Source organism: Astatotilapia calliptera, chromosome 8, assembly GCF_964374335.1.
Source record: "Astatotilapia calliptera chromosome 8, fAstCal68.1, whole genome shotgun sequence".
NCBI lineage: Eukaryota > Metazoa > Chordata > Actinopteri > Cichliformes > Cichlidae > Astatotilapia > Astatotilapia calliptera.
The window spans coordinates 6,880,588-6,900,980 of NC_137429.1; the positions used below are offsets into that span (position 1 = coordinate 6,880,588).

Below are 20,393 nucleotides of genomic sequence, written 5' to 3' on the forward strand. Positions count from 1 at the left end.
TGTAGCGGATGGGTGAATAAGTCAAGTTGTATAAAGCAATTTCAGTGCTCATGTATAGTAGAAAAGCGTTCTATAAGAACCTTTTACCATTTATCATATCGGTGGTCTGTGGTTGTTTAGATGGTGTCTTGTCTCTAAACAGTTGTCAACTGGCTGCTGAGCTTTAGTGAAACTGAATATCTATGAATACTGGAAATGCATTCTTGCTTAAGCAGGTAGAAAGACTTTAGTACTTTGACTTCTCTCAAGTCATCTACCATTGTTGTTTTCATGAACTCCTTGGTCTCTAAGAAACTGTGATGACATCTTATAGACCAGAAAATACAATATGAAGCAGCTGATGATGATATTTCACTTTTGGAAAAGCAATATAATCCAAACACATGATCAGAGCAAGCTAAAATCCTTCAACAGCAGCCTTGTACTCATAGATTAGTGCTCAACAATGAGACGCACACCCAAACAGTATTAAGTGCCCAGTTGGAAGCGATGCATAAAAAATTGATGTCAGACCAGTCTGCTGGATCTGCCAAGAGCAATATTTGTATCTCCCTCACAGACACACACTGACCCATATCCTGGAGTTTGTAGCATTGTCTAACCCCACCTCCTCCCCCTCCCCAGCATTATTGTAATGACTTTGGAAAAACAACAGTTTTATTTTAAATGATCTTCTGACCCTAGGATTATTTAAATCAGTACAGTATTCGGGCTTTGGCCACATGTCTGACAGTTATGTTGTCTGAAATTTAAAACGTTACCTCTGTCACTGAACTCTGTTTACCACCATAGGTGTATCTCTTTGTAAGATAAAATAAGAAAAACAACTTATAAAAATTGTAACAATGGTAATATTACAGTAAGGCACATGTGTAAATATAGGTAAATGAATTAAAGACTATATATATATATATATATATATATATATATATATATATATATATATATATATATATATAAAAATAAAACAAAAGTAGAACATATAAGATGACAGAAGAAATAAAATTCAACATTACTGTGACAACTATAGTTAAGCCAGTAAACAATACAATGAAAAAAAAAATCAATAACATCAATAAAAATCAATAGGAAACATTATAATATAAAACCAGAAATAAACAATTATTATTTTAATATATAGATAACAAATAATGCATTAAATGCTATATTTGGGACAAAGAAATTGAATTAGTTGAAACAAAATAAACGATAAAATGCAAAAATACAAAAGTGAACCTAATATGAAATAAATCCATAGCATAAGGTCATAACATCCCCCCAGATTAAATGCCATGGCTTCAAATTTCTGTCAATATATCTATATAGAAATATAAGCTGAGAGGGGGGTTCTGTTAGCATATGTGCATATTAATGTTTGAACACTAAATATAGCCCACATCAGCACACACAGGGTTTAATAGAGTCTAGCTTTCATGTTGATGATGAGACATCCAGCCACATGCTGTAGCCTACTTTCGTCCTACTACGTGTAAGCTTTGCTGTTGGCTCTTCAATGCCCCAGTCTGTTTTATATTTAATGTGTACTTCATTATTTAGGCCTTCTTGTTTGCAGTTGTAGACCTATCTCCAATGCAGCTGAGGGTATAATCTTTGTGCGTATGTGTGTGTGGGGGGTATATGTAGTTCTTCCCTCTCCTATCATCGCAATGACACTGAGAGCAGAGTGAATTATTGCATCGCTGTGGGCAAGCATACGATAAGAATAACAGAGCGCCGTGGAAGAGGTTGCAGTAGCAAGGACAGCCTGTGCCGTCTTTCTGTTTCACCTCTCTCCACCCTCACTGCTTCATCTGTTACTATGGCCACACAGTCAATGGCCACCTTGCTTTGTTTCTGCATCTTTTCCTCTCTTTCCATTTTCTTTCACTAATTGTTGCCCTGCCCAACAGGTTGAAAGCTTTCTCTCCTTTTTCCAAAATGGAGAGAAACAAAATGACACTTCACTCGTCTGCCGTCGTACCTTTTTCAATCCAACTTCAAACAACCTCTTTAGTCCTGTTTTTGTGTTTCTGGCCATTTTAGACATGCTGTATGCTAGGCCTTTTTTTGTACCTGTTATTTGTTCGGCATTTACCTGGTGTTCCACCAGAAGAAGTGCACTCTGTGGCTGAGGCCCAAATAAAAAGGTATAATTAATCATTAAATTAAGCATTAAATCACTATAAATAAACAAGTAATTGCATTCTGTTATTGAGAGTAGTTCCTATCCTGCAAATGGGATTCTCTGTTTACACTTGTTGTTCTTTTGAAAGTTTTACATTGGTGCAGGATCCCTCAATTAGTTGATATTCTATGAAAGCATGACTCATTTTCCGGCTATTGCTCTTCAAAATGAAAATCACCAAATGGCCACTCAACAAAATAATTATTCATAATGCATGTAGACAGTTCATGGAGAGCAAAATAACCTGTATGAGTCCATGAGAGAAGCTATTGAGGATGGCTGCGGCTCAGGAGGTAGGGAGGGTCATTTGAAGCTCAGTCATTTTAATTTTGGCTCATACAGTCTGCACATGGATGTGGTTTTTGAGGGGGCAAAAAACCCCCACTATAAGTACCAGTTTCTTTACCAGAGGAGTTTAAATGGGCCACTTTATTATGTACATCTTGCTAGTACTGAATTGGACCCCCGGTTGCCTTTGGAGCTGCTGTAATTCATTGTGGCACAGATTCAACAAGGTGCTGGAAACATCCATATTGACATGACAGCATTACACAGTTTGCTACAGATTGGCTGGCTGTACTTAAAAATGCACATCTCGAGATTTGGTGACTCTGTATAACATTTGAGCACAGTGAATCCAATGTTCTGTTCAAGAAACCAGTTTGAGATGATTTGTGCTTTTTCACATGGTGGGTTATCCAGTTATCAGAAGATGGGGAAATTGTTTTCATAAAGCAGGGTGTCCAACTCCAGGCCTCAATGGCTGGTGTCCTGCAGGTTTTAGATCTCACCCTGGGTCAACACACCTGAATCAAATGATTAGTTCATTACCAGGCCTCTGGAGAACTTCAAGACATGTTGAGGAGGCAATTTAGCCATTTAAATCAGCTGTGTTGGAGCAAGGACACATCTAAAACCTGCAGGACACCGGTCCCTGGAGCCTGGAGTTGGGCACCCCCTCAGTTGTTACTAAAGCGACCTAAGCATGCCAAGACAATATCCCCAGCACCATTATACCACCAGCAGCCTGAACCTTTGCTGCAAGCCAGAATGGATTGACCCTTTCATGTTATAACCTGAATGATGCAGCAGAAACACAATAATTAGATCTGGCAATGTTTGTCCAATCTTCTGTTTTTAATTGTAGCCTCAGTTTTCAAGCCTAAGCTGACAGAAGTGACATCCATGTGGTCTGCTGCTGTAGCCCATCTGTTTCGATGATTAGTGGGCTCTTCTGCATACCTTGGTTGTAATGAGTGGTTGTTTGGGTTATTGTTCCCTTCCTATCAGCAAGAAGCAGTCTGGCCATTCTCCTCTGACCTACGGCACCAATGAGGCATTTTCTCCCATTGAACTGCTGCTCACTGGATATTGGGATAGACCACCTTCTGTAAACCTTAGACATGGCTCTGTGGGAAAATCAGTAAACCACCAGTTTGTGAAATACTCAGAACACCCTGAACCATGTTCAAAGTGACCTAAATCACCTTTCATCTCCATTCTCATGCTCTGTTTGAATATCAGCAGGTTGTCTTTCCCATGTCAGAATGCCTAAATGAAGTGAGTTGCTGTGCTGTGATTGGCTGATGGAATATTCATGTTAACTAGGAGTTGAACAGATGTACGTAATAAAGTGTGTTATTAACATTGAATATTGCGCTGGTCATCTGAATTTTATTAAATTTATATTTTATCACAAGCCGTGTTCCCTCTGCATTTTAAAATGGCGTATAATTTCAGGTCATTGCATTTTCATTTGAGAAATCTAATTTTATTCTCTCTGAAAAGGCAGAGGTAGACAGGAAAAATAATTGGTGCTCCAGGCAAACTAATGCGTACCTTTTCGATAAGTGATGTCTGCACAGTTGCTTACAAAATAAAATGGGCAGTTTGTCCTCGTCTGGTGTTGTGTTTCAGCGTTTTCTGTGGCAGAATTGTTGATTTTGAACTTTTAGGAATCCATTATGTCTTCATTCTGTGGAGCTGGCAAAATGCAAGATGTGTTACAAATTTCTCTGCACATTCCTGGTTTTGCTGTGAAGCTTACAAATCCCCACACTGCAGACAGGGCCCCTAAGCAATGTGAAAAAGGTTCAAATTTAGCAGTGTTCCTCTTTAAGCTGCTGTATGGTAATGACTGTCATTCAACACGAGAGTAATTTCGAAAGGCTGTAAATATCTCCCATCATAATGAAGAAGCACTAACTGCAGCGGGAGCTTTTCTCTCTAACCTCTCTGCGTGAATTCATCACGATCCATAGCGTTTCTCATTAAACACTCTTCATCAGTGCAGAGAGTGGCATCTGCAACCCTAGCAGGAGTCGCAGACACCCCTCCTCTCGCTGTGGACAGCCTGAGGTCAAAGGAAACTAGAGGTGATGCTGCTCTTAGTGCTGCACTGGAACAACAAACAACCACAAATCAGGTTTCCTCAGCAGCCGCTTCAGTATGTTCTCTCAACAAACCTAAAATAATTGATCACCAAATTGACTGATCTGCAGTTTCTTGTTTTCTGAGCCATGTCACTGTAAGTTATTGCACAGCTTGTGTACAGTTTAAAACAATAACAGAGGCAGGTTTGTTATAGAAATGTGGGTTATTTCAAAAGCAGGCCTCCCATTTCTTACTGTATTCTATTAGTGGCTAGCAAACTACTGTAATTAATCTTAAGACTTATGTGTCCTTGCTTCCATACTTAAAGCCCCATCTAGATATAAAGCAATTTGCTCATCACTCATTGTCCTGATGTTATTTTTTGATTGCTAGTGAAGCTTTGTAGTGGCTGCTTATCCAACCCGACGGATTTTTCTCTAGTTGTGGTTTTTTTTTTGCTAGTTTCCTTGTCACTGCTGGTACCAGTAACCCACTAGTGGTCAGCAGAGATGGGCAATCCGATTACTTTTTTCAAGTAACGAGTAAAGTAAGGGATTACTATTGCAAAAACGGTAATTAGATTACCGGTACTTTCCCGTAGAAATACTGCGTTACTAAAACCGTGATTTTTTTTTTTTGCGAAACTGTCTCATGACAGTGACGTAAGCGAGTGCGACGTTCGTGACAACAGCTGTGTGCAGATCAAGAATGGATCATATATTGAGTGCGGGAGAGAGTATGAGCGTGCAGCGTTTAAAGCGTGGAAGTACTGACCTTACTTTGAGTTTGATTCCGTAAAAAGTGACAAAAACATTAGTGTCCGCTGTTCACTGCGTGGGAAGAAAACTTCTTTTAACCCCCCTAAACCTCCAAGCAAGCACCGAGTGCGCTACGACGTAATGGGAAATTCACAGAGAAACTCGCGGTTTCTTCAACTGACCGCTGCGGCACACCTGCACCAGGGTAAACCTCCGCCTACCCCACTCCTGCTTTACAGGTGAAAATAGAGCAACAGGACCGCTAGTCTTTGATTTTATTTATTTTCTACTGTGTTTTACTTGCATCTATTTGAAAGACTGAGTGTAAACACACAAAATATTTTATTTTATGTGCTGGAATGTGCAGAAAATAGCTTTAAATGTTAAACAAATTTCTTCCAGTCAGAGAATGTCGCATATAATTAAATTTTTGCTTGATGCATAAAGTTAAAAGATTAAAACTGATAAAACAAGTTTAAAAAAAAGAGACTTTTCCATTTGATTACATTTTGTATGATGGATTATGCAGAAAAAGTAGAATTGGGCTGAAAGATCTATCGCTTTATCACCTATTCAGGTTGTAAATCGTGTTTTTAAAAAGTAACTAAGTAATTAATTACTTTTGAAAATAAGTAATCAGTAAAGTAACAGGATTACTTTTTGGGGGGGAAGTAATCAGAGGAGGCGCAGTTTGCTTTGCTTATTCTGGACTTTCATCCATTGACACGCAGCTGCAAAAAGCAACAGAGCTGTGATACCAAGTACTTCCTGGACATCGGAAACTGCTTTAGTTTGTCCGCACCTGAGGATGCGTTGTACTGCAGAAAGGAGGAACTGGGAATCAAACTGCAAACCTCACACTGAATCTTTTAAACTACAGAATAAAATAGGATTTGAAGTAATATTTTTAAGTTTTCGACTGTTGGTCAGACAAAACAAAAATATAAAGACATCGCCTTTGGCTCAGTCTTAAAAAATATAATGTGGGTTTCATTTTTTTGTCATTTTCTGATCGACTGGGGGGGGGAATGACTGACCACTTGGCTCAATCTGCTAATACTCAAGGTTAAAATAAAATTGACTGGAATAGTGATGGAAAGAACACAGGACAGTGGGAAATTAAACTGAGGTAGGTGGTACAGGTGTGATGCCAGCTCTTCATTTTTCGTGGTCCATTCCCTCGTCGAGGATAAGAAATGAAAAGAAACAAAAGCATCACTCTTCAGTGAAACACCTCAAGGCAGACTAGAAGCCATGAACTGTTTTTCATTTCACTGCTCATCCTTTTTTGCTCTCGCCGAGTCTCAAAGCAGCCAAAGCAAAACCTTTATAACATTTCCATTTCCGTTTGGTTTATTTTTGCTGCATGCTTTTCACTTCTCTGCTCTGTGATGTAACCCCAGTGGTGTGTCAGACTAAAGGTAGGAGATGCTTCATGTGGTCTCTCTCTCTCTCTCTCTCTCTCTCTTTTTTTCCAGACTTGTATTCATTTTCTTTTATTTATTTATTTATTTATTTAAAACGCAGACCTCCCACTCAGTGCTGCGACACAGCTTTTCTCGGCATCGGATGGCAGTGTGGGAGTCGGGGCATATCACTCTTTTTCTCTCTCGCTCTCTCTCCTTTTTTTCCCACTCGCTGTCTCTTGGTTACACGCATACACACTCTCCCTGCTTCCTCCATCATAACACCTCCATCCATCCAGGACACTGCTGAGTCGTGGTGCTGTCAGCCAGAGCCTGACGCACTCAGCCACTCAAATATGCGTCACCTCTCTGGCCTGGCGCCACCACCGTGCTGTTCGCTGTCCTCCAGATACACCTCGGTGGCCAGGGTCACAGGCTTTGGGCTTTTCTGGAAGGTGGGAGGAGGCATGTGTCATTTTAAGCCAAAAAACTTTTTTTTTGTTTTTTGTGTCTGTCTTTTTGTTAGAGAGGATTACAGGTCATGCTCGAGGTAAACACACACATTACCATACTGATGTATTTTGGTTAGAGCCTCATCAGTGCTTGATTTTTAAGTTTGATAGCAAAGTAACCTTCCTCTTTTTTACTAAAACGGATGCCTAACCCTGACTGAGCCTTACAAGAGTAAGCATTTATTTTTGAGATCTGCCTAAATACAAATGGAAACTTATAAAATGTCTTACATCAGCTTTATACTCATTACTCATTTCCTATTTAAAGCATCTGTAATCAAAAGCAGAACCAGATACACTGGTCGACATGTGTTCCTACTCATCTATGGCCACGAGCTGTGAGTGCTGATTGCCGATACAGATGGCAGAAATCAGAATCCTCCCTTGTAGTCAGGGTGAAGAGCTCGGTCATCCAGGATCGGCTCAGAATAAAGTCACTGCTACTACATAATAAAAGAAGCCAGTAAAGGTGATGCGGCTATCTTCACTAGGATGCCTCCTGCGTGAGGTGAGGTCTTTTGGGCATATCCAACTGAGAGTAGGCCCCAGGGCAGACTCAGGATGCTGGAGAGATTATATCGCTTGGCTGGCTTGGGAACTCCTTGGTGTTCCGCCTAGCTGGAGAAGGCGGATGGGGAGAGTGAGGCTTGAGTGTGTCTGCATAGACCTGGACATGGATAAGTGGCAGGAAATGGATGGTTGGATGGTGTTTATAAGCAATAATGGGAAAGTATGTTGTTGGTGTTGAACCTATGGAGAACTATCACCTGCAAATAGGCTCCCCCTCAGCTCCCTCAAACTTACTAGTAAGTTTCAGATTATTGTTCAGCTTGCTGCAATTTCTTGGCATGGGTTTAATCCCATCTATCACTATGTTGGGCTTCCTACATCTTTTTTCAGTGAAAGTTAAAAAAAAAATCTACTCTACAGCACCTGCTCATCACAAAATGGCAAACACACAGATAACAGAAGAGCCTGATATTTCCCTCAGCAGTTGTTAGAGACCAAAAACCGAACTGAAATGGAATATTGGACTTAATTTACCATGTGGCCAAAAATATCACTCCAATTGAGCGTTAATGTTCCACATTACAGCAATTGGCCACAGTATTTAAGCTGCGTGCTTAATGTTTTGTAGGTGCCCTTTTGTGCTGCCAACATAGTTCTGAAGCCTCTGGGCTGTCCTGTAGTGTCTGGCACCATCATGTTGGCAGCAGAGCCTTTGAATCCTGTAGGCTGTGGGGCAAGGCCTCCACGGATCAGCTTATTGTGGACGCTCAATCTCACATTTACATACATTTAGGTTTATTAGAGGCTGTCTACCATTTCAGACTGCATTTTTCACATTTTAAGTTACTGTGTAATGAGAACAAGCAGCATCTACACCAATCAAGCATCTGGTGATGACAGTCTATAGAGTCATTAAAACTTTGAACAGATTACATCATCATGTTCTTAAGAATTTAAATATGGTACGTTTTGATCATTTCATTACATTTGCTGATCCTAAACAACATGATGAGACTATAAGCAGGTTAGATATGACTTCTAAGAAATTAGAAGTCATATCTAACCTGCAGAATTTGTGGCATAAACCGTGTGATGCTTAAAGGCCCTTGTAGGGATGAGTATTATAGACTAACATAGTTTTAAATTTGTTGTGGTTGATCACATGGTGACGTGTTATTTCTTAAGATTTAACATTTTACCTTTCAAGAAAACTGTAGAGCAGACAGGTAAGGAAAAAGACAGAGCATGGGCACTATAATTTGATCTGTTGGAGCTCTTGGAAAACTGATGTCCTCAATTGCACTGATAAAGGTTACAAAAAAAACCTATTAGGTGATAGATCTGGCTTATAAAGTCAGTATAAAATGTGGGATAATTTGTATAAAAATTAGCCCATTTTGTGGGTACGCTGCAGTGCTACACAACATGATGATGGCATAATATATGATACAGATAAGAACCTTCCAGGGGCCTAAGGTGTACCTGGGTGTCAGGTTGGTAGCTCAATTCCTGATTGAGTAAGCAGACAAACAGATTTAACTTATTTTATCTACTAAGATATCCCAAAAAAATTTCAAAGGCTGATTTCATAAATATGTATTTGTTCGGCTTTATACAAAATGATTGGTTTTGGTTAATTTATGAAGACAACATAGCTAAAAAGTTTTGAGGCTAGAATAGCATGCTGGAGTTGTGCAGTTTAACCTAGCATTTTCTTTTCAAGATAAGATTTCATTTAAAAATTTGTTGCCATTAGCCCAGCACTTCTCCAAAATAACTCTAGCTGTGTTGTGTAATACAGGTTGTTGTAGCTGGGAACACATGTGAGGCATAAAAAGAGCAGCAGTAGTAGTATCAGCTAAAAAAAAAAGCCCCGCATTTGAATTTGTCGTAGCCCCTGGGTAATCAACAGTTATATAACAACAGGACGCAGAGAGGTACTCCTGTAGTGCTTTGGGCATGACTGGGTTATAAGGATATTTCTTCTTTATTGCATCTGCTGCTGCTGCTTGGTAAATTGGAAGATGCCTCTGATTTACAGCATGCCCTCAGCAGGTAAACCAATATGTAGGAACAACAAATGAGGGGGAAGCAACAAGCAGCAAGGATTAATCTGCATTACTTGTAGTGCTCTTAGCTTAGGAATGAAGTTCTCTTTGTTTTTCTTTGGTACTTTTTAAAAAAGGAATTTGGGACCAATTTACAAATAATAACAACCGCCAGAGTTAAAATGTACAAAAGCATTAAAGTATTCCAGACTGCATAAAATGGGAGGAGAAGGAGAAATTAAAATACGACAAGAATAAAGAAGGAAGTGGTAAAGCTTTGAAAAGGTTTTATAAATTTATATGAAAGAAAAAACTGTCTGTAACTGGAATCAGAGGAGACTTTTTCCAAACTGTTGGTATTAAAACAGTAAAAGCACAGTCCCTGCTTTGCTTTAAGGCTAGACTGTTGAACCTGTGGCAGCAGTTGATTCCCAGATCTGAAATTCGAGTGCAATATAAAGCGTTATTAGTTCTGACATATGTAAAGTGCAGGCAAATCATGTAGTAATTTAAAAGGAACCAGTAACATCTTATTTTTCAGTGAATGGGAAGCTAATGCAATTGTGTGAAGACTGAAGTGATGTGTTCCCAGCTCTTTAATCATGCATACAATATGTTGCACTAGTAATTGGAAGAAGATGTGGGTGTGGATGGATGTTGACAATATTAGTATCTATATCGAATCTATAAATAGAAAAACTAAGGTGCTTCTTGAAACTGAGCTGTTAATCAAAGCTTATTCCCAAATTTAAGATTGCTTTCGGTAACCATTAGAAATCATTAGTACCAATAACAAGGACTTTATCTGAGTTCAGCTGCAAGAAATTACAAGTCACCTTTAATGGCAGTGAAGCAGGAAAATACATTTGTGTGTTTTTTGCCTAACATATAATTGACAGTCATCATTACTGGGAGATTATATGTCCAAGAGGCAACAGAGATAAAGAAAACAAAACAGGTCCAAGGACTGATCCCAGTGGGACCCCAGATGCACTGTTTCATGTTTGGGACACATGAAAACAAGGATGTCATCTTTATTTTGAAAACAATGTTTTGACAAGAGCATAGTCACTCAATTAAAGAAGAAGTAAGCTGTAAAAATAGGTTTTCATGATGAGTATTTTTCATCAACTCTTTATAAAAGATCGATGCAGCTACTGAGCTGGGTCTTGCCACAAGAATCGCTATTACTATTTATTAGCAGTGCTTTTGATCACACCACAAAGAGAGTGCTGATAAGGACACACTATGCCTTTTATGTGTAGATAGATTTCCCCTTTTTGTGAAATATGTTACTTGAGTAGAATTGATACGATCCCGCTGATGTCCAAATTCCCTGTAGTCCCCAAACTGCAGGCTTAAATATAGATGTAATTTTAAAAATGTGTAAAGTCTACTGCGCAGCCTACAGATCGACTTTGTGCATTCAGTACTAAGACTGTGCATTTTCTGTTTTTTAAACATTTAGTTTTTGCAGCATTATTCTCATAAGTAGGCAGTAATCATGAGAAACATTCAGAAGTGTCTACTACCCACACAGTACACCACGTTTTTTGCTCACAAGCTGGCTAGCTTGCCTTTTTCTCCCTTTAGCCTTCTTGCTTGTAAAACAGAGCGATCCTCACATTAAATCAGAGCTGATATGGGCATTGTCCTAAACACAGTTAACAGCTTGTGAAACTGCTGGTCCACCCTCTAAGGCCCCTTCTTACCTACAATGTACTGTTCCCACAAACACTATTTCCTCTGCTGGGAGTCTTCATATCTGGTGCAGTTTGTCCTCCCTTGATATAAGACTGCTTAAGAGCTGACAGGATTGTCTTTTGCCCTGTCACTGCAGGTAATAGAGCCAGTGACAAACAGTTCAGTGCACCTCGCTCTGAGCCTCATCCCTCCTCTCGTATTGCTTTAAAATCACCACAAGGTTGAGGCATTGAGCAGCACAGCCTTAATGGTGTTTACCAAAGCTTCTAGTGGATGTAATCTTGTTAATGCGTATGTGTTTAAGGAGGCACAGGTGTCAGTGCCAGCTAGGTGGCTAACGTTAAAGTGCACTAAAGTATGCATGTATGAAAATATGTTTGTTTTTGCTTTTTTAGGTGTCATTTTTCAGATTATTGCTCAATTAATCGGTGTCAGAATAAGAAAATGGCCATTATAATTCTATGAGATCATAAATAACCATGCAAAATGCATAGTTATTAGGTTCATGATGCTGTTTATCATCTAAAGGCAACAAATCTTTAAGTAGAAAAGCTGGAAGTGGATAAAATTAATCATTTTTTTCTCAAACCCTATGGTCTCAAAAGATTTGATATAATCACACCTACACAGTCCTGTTGAGCTAAGCCTCTGACTGTAATCTCTCTCTTTTTACATTTACAACATAAACATGAATACTTTACATTTATCGAGTTAGTATTTCATCTTGAGAAATGCCCACAGTTTGAAAGGAAGTGTCCAAATGTAGTGCTGTGTGTGTCTGCTGGTGTATTTTTGTTCTCTATATGATTTTGCGGTCCTGCTGCGTTTCCCTCAATCATCTGTTGTTTGTCAAAACAAATGTCAGATTCAGAAGTGGGCTTCCATACTTATCCAGCTGGAGGTAGTTGTATTTTAGATTATTATAGATATGGCATATAGCAGTGGAAAGTAAAAGGTGACACTTATGATTTCTGTACAAATTAAGCAATTTAACTGGCATCTGAGGAGGTTTTTGGCGCCCTCACTAGTTTGTTTGAGAAATGCTAGTCAGTGAAACTAGTTAATCACTTGTTATTAAAGTAGAGTGAGAAAGCACTTGTTTCTCTGTCAAGTTGTAGATACTGGATGGAAAATACAACAACGGCAATTTCATTAGGTATACCCGCTCAACTGCTTGTCAGCCCGTCTCCAGGGTTTACACTGAATGGTTTGGAAAAAGAATGGAAATATCCAGTGAGCGGCAGTTCTCTGAGAGAAAATGTTGTTTATGAACAGTGTTTAAGTTTCTCTAATGTAATTTTTTTTTGTATTTTTCCCACCTAAGATATTATTCAGTAGTCTGATTATAAGTTTCCTTTTTATTCAGCTGTCTTAAAATCTTTGTTGAAATCTAAACGAACATTGATTCAAGCATGCCCTGTAAAGATTTCTTTGGTCTTTCAGTATGAAATGTGTGCTTCTGTTGTGCATAGCAGTGCATGTACAGTAAGTGCGTTTGTGCGCTGTGTCTGTTGGGATTTGGATGTGGTTCCCTAATATTTACTTTGGCAGGATGTCAGAACAGTCCACTTCCTGTGGTAGACCAGGATTGGCTCACTACAGCAGTGGACAGAGAACATTTAAGAAGCCTCCTTACTGTGTGTGTGTGTGTGTGTGTGTGTGTGTGTGTGTGTGTGTGTGTGTGTGTGTGTGTGTGTGTGTGTGTGTGTGTGTGTGTGTGATCCCATGCATTTTCATGTTAGCATACACTGAGGCTGGCACTAATGAAGATACCCATCAACTTTACAAGTGAGCAGATGTCTGTGCTCACATATGGCTGCCTGCAGCACACTGTGGTGTTGTGATTCATTAAGTTGCTCCACTTTGTTGTGAATCTGATTAAATCTGCCCTAAATGAAAGTCAAACCTGAGGAGCACAGTTTTTCTGGGACTCGCACACTGTAACATATGGCCTGAAGTGATTTAATGATTAATTGATCACTTTAGCCATCAACAAGAGGACGAGTGTCTCACTCAGCTATTTTGTGTGTTTAAGGTATAAATGGCTATTTGAACCAAAACGTGTATAAAATTGGTTTCAAATTGAAAAGCACAGCAGACAAGTAGCTGTGGTTTCAACATCAAGCTTCAAATGCAAACTTTTCCAAAACATGCTAATGCAGAAGAAACACACCACACCACTTATTTTAAAAGGGCAACAGGAGGATGATTTGGCTGTGTGATGGCCACAAGGCCAAATAAATTTAAAAAGCAAACGGGCTCACAAATTGGATGGAAAAAGTGTCCAAAACATTATGAACACTTGGGAAGATGGTGTTGATCACCTTTGAAGAGGAAACGTGATCAGAAACAAAACTTGGGAATGATCCTGATTCGTGATCAAATGCTAAAATAAAGATACCATGACTGTGTTCGATAATAGGAGAAAGAACACTTCCACACACTCGATGCAAAGGGAGCTCAAGGAACTGGGACTGAACAGCTGTGTGTTGGGGGCTTCACTTCGCTAAGGAGCATAAAGAGTAGACTTTCCAGCAATGGAAAAAAGGTAAAGGTCTGCTGAGTCCAGATTTACCTTGTTCAAGAGTGAAAGGTGGACCAGGGAAAGGCCTTGATTATACTTTGCATGTTAGCAAGGCCACTAGGTTCTGCTTGGGATGTAAATTTCATCATGAGCTATGTAAGCATGAGGGACTGCACAGACTCATCCACAGAGACTTTCCATTACAATGCAGCAAATGTGTATCCGCCACATGGGGGGGGACTTCAAAGAAGTGCAGGATTGTCAGGAGTCAGTTGTATCAAAATAGATTAGATATTAGTGTGTGACCTTATAAAGAATTAAATAAGTAGCCAGTGATTTTTTTCTTTTAGGGCCATTACACAGCCGTAGTAGTTAAACTGGGTCTAGTGCTCAGTTGGATGGTAATGATAGTACGCTTCATGCTGAATGTCTGCCAAAAAAATGAGTCCTACTTGTGCAGTTAGTGCTAAAATCATTCGCTGATTAATAAATTATATGTTTATTTGACTGGCAGAAACGTAATAGACCGCAATTTTCACAATCACTTGAGTCATTTCTTCAGCAAATGCCAAATGTTCACTTTATCCAGCCTCTTGAGTGCTTGGATTTCCTGCAGGTTTCTCATTTGCAACACTCCAATTTGAATGTCTTCTAGTATCATAGTTGGTACGACCAACTCATTTTATAGAGCTAACCATTAATAATTCAGTCAACAGAACCTTTAGTTAAGGACCTTCAGCATGCATAAACCTCTGCAACTTTATGATTCCCCGTGGTGCATTTGAGTTTTGTTTAAATACGAGGCCTTTGAGCAATCATATCCCAGCGTCCTCTCTGGTGAAATCATCTGTTGTAGCTTGGCAGTCGCATTTGTTGCTCTCTACAGGCACGCAGCACTGATTCACTACTTGGCATTTGCATTTTTGAAATGTGAAGTTTATTATTTCTAACACTATGAATTGGTCTCTGTTTTGGAAAATTAGGACAAGATGGTGTAATTCATGATGTGTTAAATAGATTTCAGGATGTTTTATTATCCTCGCTCGCATATAGTCTGTCTTTCTGATGAAGTACAGGAGTAACACATTTGAAACAGAGACCACAATATGAATATTCCATCTTACTATAACCACTAGTCCAGTGAAAGCTAGAGTAGTCATAGATTGTTGAGGTGCCAAGCAAACTGGTAAAATCCCCATTTTAGTTCTTTTTACATGCTGAAAGGACAACACACTGGCAGTTTGGGATGCTGGTGAAGTCACTCTGATTAGTACAACACCCTCTCTTTTTCTTTTCTTTTTTTTATTCATCCTCTCTGAAGAAAGCTACTGACAAATGATCTAAATTGACATATGAACTACATTGTGGCTGGATCTAGGATTGTGATCTGTGATGGACTGGTGACCCATCCAGGGTGTACCTCATGCCTTAAAACAGCTGGGATAGACTACAGATTCCCTATCTATCACTGAATAGGGATTAGAAAATGAAGGGATGGATGATTTATTGTTTAGGTCTCAAGAAAGAAACCTCTCATCGGATTCCAGGATAATTCAAGCAAGTGTAAATTCTTGAACCGAACTTGCAGAACTGTTTACGATTGTGTGTTCTGTGTTTCGAATGCCGTTTTTGTGCATTCAGGGGAAAAATAAAGTGATGAAATAGGGCGAAGCATTCCGGTCTCCTTTTCTTCTAACTTATCATTTTGATATATGGTGATGGGGAAAATAATTTGGCACAGAGAGTAACTGGTGTTTAATTAGTGCACTATTTTACCTTCTCTTGAGAAACTTTGGGACTGACAACAAGCTGGCTACACAGCAACACTGGAGTCCCACAGAAGCAATAAGCAAAGGTAAGAAGAAAAGGCATGGAGGAACTGAGCAAAGCAATGAATCACTGTGTTGTCAGTGAGTGAAGTCATTGAGCTGAAGGATGCGATTCTCTGGGCTCCAAGTATTCGGGGTGTTTCTCACTTACACAGCTCAGGTACAATTTTATTCTCTCTCCTTTGCTGGCTGTTGTTATTTTGCACTGTCCCTTAAGTGAATGACAGGGATTGATTGCACTTTTTGAGTTGAGTCTATTGGCTGTATTTATGTTCAACCTGATTGATTAGTCACAGAAAAATAACCAAATCTAAGAGGGAACTTAAACCTTCTGCCAAATAAACTTCTTTAAACATCAGTATTTATAGTAATCACTCTTTCACAGTACCTGTAAAAGATACCTCATTCAGGAGGAAAGGTTATACTGAACTGAAAACACCGGCAGGTCCAAGAAAGTCAGGCACAATGATAATGATAGCTGCTGCTCCATGGAATAACTATCAGATGTCACACTGACTTCTTCCATAATGATTCTTTGTCCACATTTGAAATTGGCTTGCTCCTTTGACACCACAACACAGAACGGTTGCATTACAGTGGCAAAGAAATTGCCAACATGGAGAGTGCACCATCATACTGTATCTTTGTTTTGGAAATGGCTTTTTTCCCCCGTTCAGTGACAGCAGTGATTTGATTTTACAGTTGAGTAGTATATGCTGCAGAGCACATATTGGCTCGGTTTCATTCTCACTACCAGCTGGCAGATGTTCTGTGAGAACCTCGAATGATGTCCTCTGTCTGCCTTTGCAGGTTTTAATGAAAATATCTCTATTTCCATCAGCCATGGGTCCTCCCCTTTCATGTTCCCTGCCTAATAAGCCATTGGTCTGTGTGGATGGACATCGTACTGAAATCACGGGTAACGAGAGCACTTCTTTGAAGAAAGGTTTCTTTTGAATAGAGGTGACACAAAGATATGTTTCTCAGTCCTAAAACTGTAGTAGAGAGAAGGAGGCTCCAAAAACCTCAGTAACGGAGTGATTTAAAGGCTTAACATAGATTTGTTATTTAGTGGGTGACAGTTATTTCTGTCAGACCATTTTAGCCCAAAGAGGATTGTTGTTCCTTCAGCACTAATATATATTTTGAAGTATAGCCCTGTTCTGGGAACTCCCCGCCCTTTCGTGTGCATATGTGGAAAACCTAAAAGCAGGGAAAGCACCAGCAAGACCGCTGCACATACCCGAGTAGGCATCAGCAGGAATTTTATCAAGAGTCAAGCAGCTTTAGTGGTATGCCCTGTATAAAAGTTGCCAATAAGATAAGCAGAAGAGAATCAGTTCATCTGTTGGATTTAACACAGAATTATTGTTCAATTTCAACCTGGATAGAAGTTACCATTTACATTAGAGTATAGCTGGAGACTCTCTTTCAGAAGAGTTTGGTATTTAAGTAGAATCTCTGCAGATTCTACTTTGGTATTTAAGTAGAATCTCTGCAGTTCCCGGGAGGTCCCTCCAATGGGATCTTTTACATTTTCTTGTAATCGTGTTTCGTCTTTTCCATTTACTCTTGAAGTTGCTTTGCTGTGGGCTAACAGGTTCAGGGAAAATACTAGTGACAATGTTTACACAAAGTCTAACTTGTTAATTTGCAATTTCTTGCCCATTTTTTCTTAAAATAAATGTTGCTTCTGCTGTTTTTGCTTCTGCTCCAGACTACCTGGCAATGTGAATACTGAGTTTTCATAATATGTCAATGCAAAAATCTACTAGCAGGATATCAGTTGTAGTGCATACCATTAAAATGCACAAGGAGAAACATACAAAGATAAAGATAGAATTAGCTCAAAGGCTTAAATTATTGTTATATTCCAGCATCAAGCAAAAGTATAAAAAACAACCCAACATTCATACATTTACTGAAACTGAAAAAAGGCCATTTGTATTGTTAGAGCTGTTAGAGCTGTTTTTGTATTCTCTCCCTCTTTCCTTGGTGGCTTCTTTGCTTCACCCTCACCTGTCTAAATGTCATCTGTAACAAGGCAGACAAAGGTTGCATGTTTTGAAAGAGCCTACAAGCACTGATCTATGAGTCTTTGGCACAATAGACACTATATTGAGAGTAAGAGTCACATCTGTTGCCTGGATTCTGGGAGAAACTCATTGCTGCTTCTCTTATTATAGGTTGTCTTCAGGGCAGCCCATAACAAAGTACCCCCTTACTTGAAATGCAATGAAAAGGTTTCTGTGGTCATGTGATAGGGGTTTGATGTTTGTTATTTACAACTACTGTACAGGTATCCAAAGATAAGTAAAAAAATCACCCAAAATACTTAAGTATGCACAGTCTCTTACACTATATCACGCAGCTGTCTCCACACAACCTCATACACTTTACTTGTGCTTGCATGTGCATGTTTTCACATATCACTGTGCAAGCAGTTCTCGTAGCTACTGCCCGTCATCTTCAAGGCCTGTATTGATTTTTCACACCATTGATTTTACTGGGCGAAATGGCTCATCAGGTACACAAGGTGAGAAACTATTTTTGGTGGCTTTGTTGCTGTCGAACATGCGTGTAATGGAGGTGTTAGAAATATACATTGCGCTGCTGTCTGTAAATGCCAAATATACAAAAACCGTTACGTAGAAATTGTGTGTTTTCAGTGTGCTGGTAAAGCTTTTTTTTAATTGACAAATCCAGACAACAACACAGAAGAATCCTCTGCAGAGAGCCCCCTTCCACAATCGGCCCAGTTCTCACACACATACCCCACGGCTTATTCTATCTATCCATCGACAAGCTTGATCTTTCCACCAGCAAGCCAATCTGGCCTGCTGCGTGGCTGAATGTGTGAATCTGCGATGGGAGAGATAATACTCGACTGTTTGTTTGGGTTTTCTGGACCAATAGATGAGAGCACTGATTGAAAGGTAATGTGGGGATGAGGCAAAACATCTAATCCTTTTTTGTGATAAAAAAAAAAAAAGAGGCCTACTTCCCTTTCTGCCTAATGCAACAATCTTTGATCCTTCTACTCAGATAATCCACAGACTAGTTTTCATACAAGTAGCTCAGTTTAGATTTATTAATAGCTCACTTAATTCTATTGGGATCCGTTTCTTCTGAGCATAAATCATTTGTTCCACACCTCCTCTGCTGGCCTGTCGTGCTTTACAGTAGATCCATCTGCACTTGAGCAGGATTATGAAACAATCCCCTGGTGACACTGACTGTGCTGCCCATTGATGCTGCCCCCACCCTCCAACCTGCTCTTTTCAGCTCCATCCACTGTGGCTAAATCTGCCTGCCTGATCCCCTGGGCGTAATTGATCTTCATATCATTAGCTGTATGTGGATCTATCTTGGGAGACGCCCACTGTTTGACTGCAAGTCAAAGTCATCCCTCATTTAAGCATATGTATGTCGCAGCGAGCTCTTTGATTGTGGCTCCATCGCAGGTCTTCATGCAGGAATGGTTGTAATGTAAACTATTATGTTATCAGCTTTGGGCCTGCCTAGAGATAGAGGCTCACTGACTGTTTAGTCTAAACATGTGGAGGCGGAAAAAATGGAGCTCAGCAGCGCGTTCTTCCCTCGCGACAATAAGGGGACGCTTGGGCCCCAGGAGGAAGGGTGTCGAGGGTCTGTGTGTGAGCAGCCTCCTGGGTGTCCTCAGATCTCACATCTGGCTGATCGGGGAGGAAGAAGTGGCCTTGCTGCTTACTCGCACCTCCTCGCCACACTGCCACCACCACCACCACCGAGCTCACTCCCTGTCTTTCTCTGTGTGCTCCTCTTCTGCAGATGGTGGGAGCGAGGACTTGGCAGACCCCCGCTCGCCCAGTCTAGACCCTCACCTGAGCCACATCGGCCAAGGTAAGCAACCGAATCTCCAAAGAGAAGTTTTCTTTAAACTCGAGATAGAGAAAAGTTTGCAGTCTTGACAGGAAACGTTATGCCTTCCACAGCACCTGCTCTTCTCACCTCTTGCTTTTATGTGCTCGCAGTGTGTATAATATGTGCGAATGAGAAGCTGAGTTGCTGAAAACAAACGTGAGCTCTTTTCTCGTCCCCCATATTTCCTCCCTATTGGCTCTTTCCAGACGCTATTTCTGCTCCCTTAATGTTTTCATGAAGCCTTGTTTGCTGGACCGCATTTATTCCGTTTTCTAACAGCAAGTTTATGACTACTGGACATGAAGTTATATTTACAGGGAGGGCAAGTGTATGAATTTTATATTCTTGTAATTTTGCCTGTAAATCTGAGTAATTTCAAGGGGAAATAGGGTTGTATATATGACATTAGATGGTACCAACAGCGAGAATGTCTGTGCTTGGCAGAAACTGTTTGGGGCAGTTTGTTTTTTTCCACCTCATACATATTTTGAACTGAACACCTTGATGAGTAGGTGGTTCTGTTTATTTCGAGGCATGGAGTGGTCCTTGTACACGACTCTTATTGCAGTCTAAAATGAAACACGGTAATTTCCCCTTCACTGCTTTTGTTCTGTGGATTTCACCGCTGAAGTGCGGCTGGT

General features: G+C 39.9%; 1 protein-coding gene and 1 long non-coding RNA gene across 9 annotated transcripts in view; one reads left to right on the plus strand and one right to left on the minus strand.

The window, feature by feature from the left end:
• tanc2b (tetratricopeptide repeat, ankyrin repeat and coiled-coil containing 2b) overlaps positions 1-20,393 on the plus strand; it is a 167,750-nt gene that overhangs the window by 63,742 nt on the left and 83,615 nt on the right. For all 8 annotated transcript variants that reach the window (XM_026178198.2, XM_026178201.2, XM_080305387.1 and 5 more), the window contains one exon: positions 19,660-19,731. In XM_026178198.2, the coding sequence (XP_026033983.1) occupies positions 19,660-19,731 (72 nt within the window). The remainder of the gene's footprint in view (positions 1-19,659; positions 19,732-20,393) is intronic.
• Positions 1-20,393, minus strand: part of LOC113028163 (uncharacterized) — a 42,909-nt gene that overhangs the window by 5,901 nt on the left and 16,615 nt on the right. The gene's annotated exons all lie outside the window — the stretch shown is intronic.